The sequence below is a fragment of the Calidris pugnax genome, unplaced genomic scaffold (genome assembly GCF_001431845.1).
Source record: "Calidris pugnax isolate Ruff unplaced genomic scaffold, ASM143184v1 scaffold1006, whole genome shotgun sequence".
Lineage (NCBI taxonomy): Eukaryota > Metazoa > Chordata > Aves > Charadriiformes > Scolopacidae > Calidris > Calidris pugnax.
Window position 1 is genome coordinate 20,512 of NW_015091626.1, and position 9,008 is coordinate 29,519.

General features: G+C 67.3%; 1 protein-coding gene across 1 annotated transcript in view; it reads right to left on the minus strand.

Annotated features, from left to right (window-relative positions):
• LOC106899896 overlaps positions 1–8,666 on the minus strand; it is a gene marked incomplete at its 3' end in the record, with an annotated part of 27,964 nt that extends 19,298 nt beyond the window's left edge. Inside the window, exons 1-2 of the mRNA XM_014961836.1 lie at positions 8,408–8,666; positions 7,764–8,059 (exon numbers count right to left, since the gene is read on the minus strand). Of these exons, the coding sequence (XP_014817322.1) occupies positions 7,764–8,059; positions 8,408–8,666 (555 nt within the window). The remainder of the gene's footprint in view (positions 1–7,763; positions 8,060–8,407) is intronic.
• Positions 8,667–9,008: the final 342 nt, after the last annotated feature.

Here is a 9,008-nt window from a genome sequence, read left to right on the forward strand (position 1 = left end):
CTGTCCCCATCCCCGTGTCACAGCAGGGTCCCTGTCCCCACATCACAGCAGGGTCCCCATGTCACAGTGGGGTCCCTGTCCCCATCCCTGTCCCCATGTCACAGCGGGGTCCCTGTCCCCATCCCTGTCCCCATGTCACAGCGGGGTCTGTCCCCATCCCCACATCACAGTGGGGTCCCCATGTCACAGCAGGGTCCCTGTCCCCACATCACAGTGGTGTCCCCATCCCTGTCCCCATGTCACAGCAGGGTCCTTGTCCCCATGTCACAGCGGGGTCCCCATCCCTGTCCTTGTCCCCACATCACAGTGGTGTCCCCATCCCTGTCCCCATGTCACCATGGGGTCTGTCTCCATCCCCGTGTCACAGCAGGGTCCCTGTCCCCATGTCACAGTGGGGTCCCCATCCCTGTCCCCATGTCACAGTGGGGTCCCCATCCCCATCCTCATGTCACAGCGGGGTCCCCATGTCACAGTGGGGTCCCCATCCCCATCCCTGTGTCACCATGGGGTCTGTCCCCATCCCCATCCCCGTGTCACAGCGGGGTCCCTGTCCCCATCTCTGTGGGGTCTGTCCCCATCCCCACATCACAGTGGGGTCTGTCCCTGTCCCCGTGTCACAGTGGGGTCCCCGTGTCACCGTGGGGTCCCTGTCCCCATCCCCATCCCCACATCACAGCAGGGTCCCCGTGTCACAGCAGGGTCCCTGTCCCCACATCACAGTGGTGTCCCCATCCCTGTCCCCATCCCCGTGTCACAGCAGGGTCCCCACTCCTGTCCCCATGTCACCATGGGGTCTGTCCCCATCCCTGTCCCCATGTCACCATGGGGTCCATCCCTGTCCCTGTGTCACCGTGGGGTCCTTGTCCCCATCCCCGTCCCCGTGTCACAGTGGGGTCCCCGTGTCACAGTACTGTCCCTGTCCCCATCCCCGTGTCACAGTGGTGTCCCCATCCCTGTCCCCATGTCACAGTGGGGTCTGTCCCCATGTCACCATGGGGTCTGTCCCCATCCCCACGTCACAGCGGGGTCCCTGTCCCCGTGTCACAGTGGTGTCCCCATCCCCATCCCCATGTCACAGTGGGGTCCCCATGTCACAGCAGTGTCCCCATCCCCATCCCCGTGTCACAGTGGGGTCCCCGTGTGACGGGGGTGTCCCTGTCCCCATCTCTGTGGGGTCTGTCCCCATCCCCACATCACAGTGGGGTCTGTCCCCATCCCCATGTCACAGCGGTGTCCCCATCCCTGTCCCCATGTCACAGCAGGGTCCCCGTGTCACAGTGGTGTCTCTGTCCCCATCCCTGTCCCCATGTCACAGTGGGGTCTGTCCCCATCCCCACGTCACAGCAGTGTCCCTGTCCCCACCCCTGTCCCCACGTCACAGCGGGGTCCCTGTCCCCATCCCCACGTCACAGCAGTGTCCCTGTCCCCACCCCTGTCCCCACGTCACAGCGGGGTCCCTGTCCCCGTGTCACAGTGGTGTCCCCATCCCTGTCCCCATGTCACCATGGGGTCTGTCCCCATCCACGTGTCACAGCAGGGTCCCCATCTCTGTCCCCACGTCACAGTGGGGTCTGTCCCTATCCCTGTCCCCGTGTCACATCAGGGTCCCTGTCCCCATCCTCATGTCACCGTGGGGTCCCCATGTCACAGTGGGGTCCCCATCCCTGTCCCCATGTCACAGTGGGGTCCCCATCCCCATCCTCATGTCACAGCGGGGTCCCCATGTCACAGTGGTGTCCCCATCCCCATCCCTTTGTCACCATGGGGTCTGTCCCCATCCCCATCCCCGTGTCACAGCGGGGTCCCTGTCCCCATCTCTGTGGGGTCTGTCCCCATCCCCACATCACAGTGGGGTCTGTCCCTGTCCCCGTGTCACAGTGGGGTCCCCGTGTCACCGTGGGGTCCCTGTCCCTATCCCCATCCCCACATCACAGCAGGGTCCCCGTGTCACAGCAGGGTCCCTGTCCCCACATCACAGTGGTGTCCCCATCCCTGTCCCCATCCCCGTGTCACAGCAGGGTCCCCACTCCTGTCCCCATGTCACCATGGGGTCTGTCCCCATCCCTGTCCCCATGTCACCATGGGGTCCATCCCTGTCCCTGTGTCACCGTGGGGTCCTTGTCCCCATCCCCGTCCCCGTGTCACAGTGGGGTCCCCGTGTCACAGTACTGTCCCTGTCCCCATCCCCGTGTCACAGTGGTGTCCCCATCCCTGTCCCCATGTCACAGTGGGGTCTGTCCCCATGTCACCATGGGGTCTGTCCCCATCCCCACGTCACAGCGGGGTCCCTGTCCCCGTGTCACAGTGGTGTCCCCATCCCCATCCCCATGTCACAGTGGGGTCCCCATGTCACAGCAGTGTCCCCATCCCCATCCCCGTGTCACAGTGGGGTCCCCGTGTGACGGGGGTGTCCCTGTCCCCATCTCTGTGGGGTCTGTCCCCATCCCCACATCACAGTGGGGTCTGTCCCCATCCCCATGTCACAGCGGTGTCCCCATCCCTGTCCCCATGTCACAGCAGGGTCCCCGTGTCACAGTGGTGTCTCTGTCCCCATCCCTGTCCCCATGTCACAGTGGGGTCTGTCCCCATCCCCACGTCACAGCAGTGTCCCTGTCCCCACCCCTGTCCCCACGTCACAGCGGGGTCCCTGTCCCCGTGTCACAGTGGTGTCCCCATCCCTGTCCCCATGTCACCATGGGGTCTGTCCCCATCCACGTGTCACAGCAGGGTCCCCATCTCTGTCCCCACGTCACAGTGGGGTCTGTCCCTATCCCTGTCCCCGTGTCACATCAGGGTCCCTGTCCCCATCCTCATGTCACCGTGGGGTCCCCATGTCACAGTGGGGTCCCCATCCCTGTCCCCATGTCACAGTGGGGTCCCCATCCCCATCCTCATGTCACAGCGGGGTCCCCATGTCACAGTGGTGTCCCCATCCCCATCCCTTTGTCACCATGGGGTCTGTCCCCATCCCCATCCCCGTGTCACAGCGGGGTCCCTGTCCCCATCTCTGTGGGGTCTGTCCCCATCCCCACATCACAGTGGGGTCTGTCCCTGTCCCCGTGTCACAGTGGGGTCCCCGTGTCACCGTGGGGTCCCTGTCCCTATCCCCATCCCCACATCACAGCAGGGTCCCCGTGTCACAGCAGGGTCCCTGTCCCCACATCACAGTGGTGTCCCCATCCCTGTCCCCATCCCCGTGTCACAGCAGGGTCCCCACTCCTGTCCCCATGTCACCATGGGGTCTGTCCCCATCCCTGTCCCCATGTCACCATGGGGTCCATCCCTGTCCCTGTGTCACCGTGGGGTCCTTGTCCCCATCCCCGTCCCCGTGTCACAGTGGGGTCCCCGTGTCACAGTACTGTCCCTGTCCCCATCCCCGTGTCACAGTGGTGTCCCCATCCCTGTCCCCATGTCACAGTGGGGTCTGTCCCCATGTCACCATGGGGTCTGTCCCCATCCCCACGTCACAGCGGGGTCCCTGTCCCCGTGTCACAGTGGTGTCCCCATCCCCATCCCCATGTCACAGTGGGGTCCCCATGTCACAGCAGTGTCCCCATCCCCATCCCCGTGTCACAGTGGGGTCCCCGTGTGACGGGGGTGTCCCTGTCCCCATCTCTGTGGGGTCTGTCCCCATCCCCACATCACAGTGGGGTCTGTCCCCATCCCCATGTCACAGCGGTGTCCCCATCCCTGTCCCCATGTCACAGCAGGGTCCCCGTGTCACAGTGGTGTCTCTGTCCCCATCCCTGTCCCCATGTCACAGTGGGGTCTGTCCCCATCCCCACGTCACAGCAGTGTCCCTGTCCCCACCCCTGTCCCCACGTCACAGCGGGGTCCCTGTCCCCGTGTCACAGTGGTGTCCCCATCCCTGTCCCCATGTCACCATGGGGTCTGTCCCCATCCACGTGTCACAGCAGGGTCCCCATCTCTGTCCCCACGTCACAGTGGGGTCTGTCCCTATCCCTGTCCCCGTGTCACATCAGGGTCCCTGTCCCCATCCTCATGTCACCGTGGGGTCCCCATGTCACAGTGGGGTCCCCATCCCTGTCCCCATGTCACAGTGGGGTCCCCATCCCCATCCTCATGTCACAGCGGGGTCCCCATGTCCGGGGGGGTGTCCCCATCCCTGTCCCCGTGTCCCCGTGGTGTCCCCGTGTGCCGGGGGGGTGTCCCCATCCCTGTCCCCGTGTCCCCGTGGTGTCCCCGTGTGCCGGGGGGGTGTCCCCATCCCTGTCCCCGTGTCCCCGTGGTGTCCCCGTGTGCCGGGGGGGTGTCCCCATCCCTGTCCCCGTGTCCCCGTGGTGTCCCCGTGTGCCGGGGGGGTGTCCCCATCCCTGTCCCCGTGTCCCCGTGGTGTCCCCGTGTGCCGGGGGGGTGTCCCCATCCCTGTCCCCGTGTCCCCGTGGTGTCCCCGTGTGCCGGGGGGGTGTCCCCATCCCTGTCCCCGTGTCCCCGTGGTGTCCCCGTGTGCCGGGGGGGTGTCCCCATCCCTGTCCCCGTGTCCCCGTGGTGTCCCCGTGTGCCGGGGGGGTGTCCCCATCCCTGTCCCCGTGTCCCCGTGGTGTCCCCGTGTGCCGGGGGGGTGTCCCCATCCCTGTCCCCGTGTCCCCGTGGTGTCCCCGTGTGCCGGGGGGGTGTCCCCATCCCTGTCCCCGTGTCCCCGTGGTGTCCCCGTGTGCCGGGGGGGTGTCCCCATCCCTGTCCCCGTGTCCCCGTGGTGTCCCCGTGTGCCGGGGGGGTGTCCCCATCCCTGTCCCCGTGTCCCCGTGGTGTCCCCGTGTGCCGGGGGGGTGTCCCCATCCCTGTCCCCGTGTCCCCGTGGTGTCCCCGTGTGCCGGGGGGGTGTCCCCATCCCTGTCCCCGTGTCCCCGTGGTGTCCCCGTGTGCCGGGGGGGTGTCCCCATCCCTGTCCCCGTGTCCCCGTGGTGTCCCCGTGTGCCGGGGGGGTGTCCCCATCCCTGTCCCCGTGTCCCCGTGGTGTCCCCGTGTGCCGGGGGGGTGTCCCCATCCCTGTCCCCGTGTCCCCGTGGTGTCCCCGTGTGCCGGGGGGGTGTCCCCATCCCTGTCCCCGTGTCCCCGTGGTGTCCCCGTGTGCCGGGGGGGTGTCCCCATCCCTGTCCCCGTGTCCCCGTGGTGTCCCCGTGTGCCGGGGGGGTGTCCCCATCCCTGTCCCCGTGTCCCCGTGGTGTCCCCGTGTGCCGGGGGGGTGTCCCCATCCCTGTCCCCGTGTCCCCGTGGTGTCCCCGTGTGCCGGGGGGGTGTCCCCATCCCTGTCCCCGTGTCCCCGTGGTGTCCCCGTGTGCCGGGGGGGTGTCCCCATCCCTGTCCCCGTGTCCCCGTGGTGTCCCCGTGTGCCGGGGGGGTGTCCCCATCCCTGTCCCCGTGTCCCCGTGGTGTCCCCGTGTGCCGGGGGGGTGTCCCCATCCCTGTCCCCGTGTCCCCGTGGTGTCCCCGTGTGCCGGGGGGGTGTCCCCATCCCTGTCCCCGTGTCCCCGTGGTGTCCCCGTGTGCCGGGGGGGTGTCCCCATCCCTGTCCCCGTGTCCCCGTGGTGTCCCCGTGTGCCGGGGGGGTGTCCCCATCCCTGTCCCCGTGTCCCCGTGGTGTCCCCGTGTGCCGGGGGGGTGTCCCCATCCCTGTCCCCGTGTCCCCGTGGTGTCCCCGTGTGCCGGGGGGGTGTCCCCATCCCTGTCCCCGTGTCCCCGTGGTGTCCCCGTGTGCCGGGGGGGTGTCCCCATCCCTGTCCCCGTGTCCCCGTGGTGTCCCCGTGTGCCGGGGGGGTGTCCCCATCCCTGTCCCCGTGTCCCCGTGGTGTCCCCGTGTGCCGGGGGGGTGTCCCCATCCCTGTCCCCGTGTCCCCGTGGTGTCCCCGTGTGCCGGGGGGGTGTCCCCATCCCTGTCCCCGTGTCCCCGTGGTGTCCCCGTGTGCCGGGGGGGTGTCCCCATCCCTGTCCCCGTGTCCCCGTGGTGTCCCCGTGTGCCGGGGGGGTGTCCCCATCCCTGTCCCCGTGTCCCCGTGGTGTCCCCGTGTGCCGGGGGGGTGTCCCCATCCCTGTCCCCGTGTCCCCGTGGTGTCCCCGTGTGCCGGGGGGGTGTCCCCATCCCTGTCCCCGTGTCCCCGTGGTGTCCCCGTGTGCCGGGGGGGTGTCCCCATCCCTGTCCCCGTGTCCCCGTGGTGTCCCCGTGTGCCGGGGGGGTGTCCCCATCCCTGTCCCCGTGTCCCCGTGGTGTCCCCGTGTGCCGGGGGGGTGTCCCCATCCCTGTCCCCGTGTCCCCGTGGTGTCCCCGTGTGCCGGGGGGGTGTCCCCATCCCTGTCCCCGTGTCCCCGTGGTGTCCCCGTGTGCCGGGGGGGTGTCCCCATCCCTGTCCCCGTGTCCCCGTGGTGTCCCCGTGTGCCGGGGGGGTGTCCCCATCCCTGTCCCCGTGTCCCCGTGGTGTCCCCGTGTGCCGGGGGGGTGTCCCCATCCCTGTCCCCGTGTCCCCGTGGTGTCCCCGTGTGCCGGGGGGGTGTCCCCATCCCTGTCCCCGTGTCCCCGTGGTGTCCCCGTGTGCCGGGGGGGTGTCCCCATCCCTGTCCCCGTGTCCCCGTGGTGTCCCCGTGTGCCGGGGGGGTGTCCCCATCCCTGTCCCCGTGTCCCCGTGGTGTCCCCGTGTGCCGGGGGGGTGTCCCCATCCCTGTCCCCGTGTCCCCGTGGTGTCCCCGTGTGCCGGGGGGGTGTCCCCATCCCTGTCCCCGTGTCCCCGTGGTGTCCCCGTGTGCCGGGGGGGTGTCCCCATCCCTGTCCCCGTGTCCCCGTGGTGTCCCCGTGTGCCGGGGGGGTGTCCCCATCCCTGTCCCCGTGTCCCCGTGGTGTCCCCGTGTGCCGGGGGGGTGTCCCCATCCCTGTCCCCGTGTCCCCGTGGTGTCCCCGTGTGCCGGGGGGGTGTCCCCATCCCTGTCCCCGTGTCCCCGTGGTGTCCCCGTGTGCCGGGGGGGTGTCCCCATCCCTGTCCCCGTGTCCCCGTGGTGTCCCCGTGTGCCGGGGGGGTGTCCCCATCCCTGTCCCCGTGTCCCCGTGGTGTCCCCGTGTGCCGGGGGGGTGTCCCCATCCCTGTCCCCGTGTCCCCGTGGTGTCCCCGTGTGCCGGGGGGGTGTCCCCATCCCTGTCCCCGTGTCCCCGTGGTGTCCCCGTGTGCCGGGGGGGTGTCCCCATCCCTGTCCCCGTGTCCCCGTGGTGTCCCCGTGTGCCGGGGGGGTGTCCCCATCCCTGTCCCCGTGTCCCCGTGGTGTCCCCGTGTGCCGGGGGGGTGTCCCCATCCCTGTCCCCGTGTCCCCGTGGTGTCCCCGTGTGCCGGGGGGGTGTCCCCATCCCTGTCCCCGTGTCCCCGTGGTGTCCCCGTGTGCCGGGGGGGTGTCCCCATCCCTGTCCCCGTGTCCCCGTGGTGTCCCCGTGTGCCGGGGGGGTGTCCCCATCCCTGTCCCCGTGTCCCCGTGGTGTCCCCGTGTGCCGGGGGGGTGTCCCCATCCCTGTCCCCGTGTCCCCGTGGTGTCCCCGTGTGCCGGGGGGGTGTCCCCATCCCTGTCCCCGTGTCCCCGTGGTGTCCCCGTGTGCCGGGGGGGTGTCCCCATCCCTGTCCCCGTGTCCCCGTGGTGTCCCCGTGTGCCGGGGGGGTGTCCCCATCCCTGTCCCCGTGTCCCCGTGGTGTCCCCGTGTGCCGGGGGGGTGTCCCCATCCCTGTCCCCGTGTCCCCGTGGTGTATCCACACCAGTGTCACCACGTGTACCGGTGTCAACACGTGTACTGGTGTCACCTTGTGCAACAGAGTCACCACGTGCACCAGTGTCACCTTGTGTACTGGTGTCACCACCCACACCAGTGTCACCTTGTGCAACACAGTCACCACGTGCACCAGTGTCACCTTGTGCAACAGAGTCACCACCCACACCAGTGTCACCTTGTGCACCAGCATCACCTTGTGCACCAGTGTCACCACCCACACCAGTGTCACTACATGCACTGGCGTCACCATGTGTACTGGTGTCACCACCTGTACTGGTGTCACCATGTGCACCAGTGTCACTACAAGCACCAGTACCAGTGTCACCACTAGTGTTACCATTCACACCAGTGTCACCACACGGACCAGTATCACCACCTGTACTGGTGTCACCATCCACACCAGTGTCACCTTGTGCAACAGTCACCACCCACACCAGTGTCACTACATGCACTGGCGTCACCATGTGTACTGGTGTCACCATGTGCACCAGTGTCACCACCCGCACCAGTGTCACCTTGTGCAACAGTCACCACCCACACCAGTGTCACCGCGTGCAACAGAGTCACCAAGTGCACCAGTGTCACCATGCGCACAAGTGTCACCACCCACACCAGTGTCACTACATTCACCAGTATCCCTGTGTGTACTGGTGTCATCATCCACATCACTGTCACCATGTGCACCAGTGTCACTGCGTGCAACAGGCACCATGTGCACCAGTGTCATCGCGTATACTAGTGTCACTGCATGTACTGGTGTCACCATGTCCACCAGTGTCACCACCCACACCAGTGTCACCATGTGTACTGGTGTCACTGCGTGCACCAGTGTCACCTTGTGCAACGGAGTCACCAAGTGCACCAGTGTCACCTCGTGCACCAGTGTCACCATGTGCACCAGTGTCATCACTCATACCAGTGTCACCACCCACACCAGTGTCACCTTGTGCAACAGAGTCACCATGTGCACCAGTGTCACCACATGTACTAGTGTCACCACCTGTACTGGTGTCACCATGTGCACCAGTGTCACCACCCACACCAGTGTCACCATGTGCACCAGTGTCACTACATGCACCAGTGTCACCATCCACACCAGTGTCACCGCCTGTACTAGTGTTACCATCCACACCAGTGTCACCTCGTGCAACAGTGTCACCACGTGCAACAGTGTCACCTTGTGCAACAGTGTCACCATGTGCACCAGTGTCACCATGTGTTACTGGTGTCACCACCCACACCAGTGTCA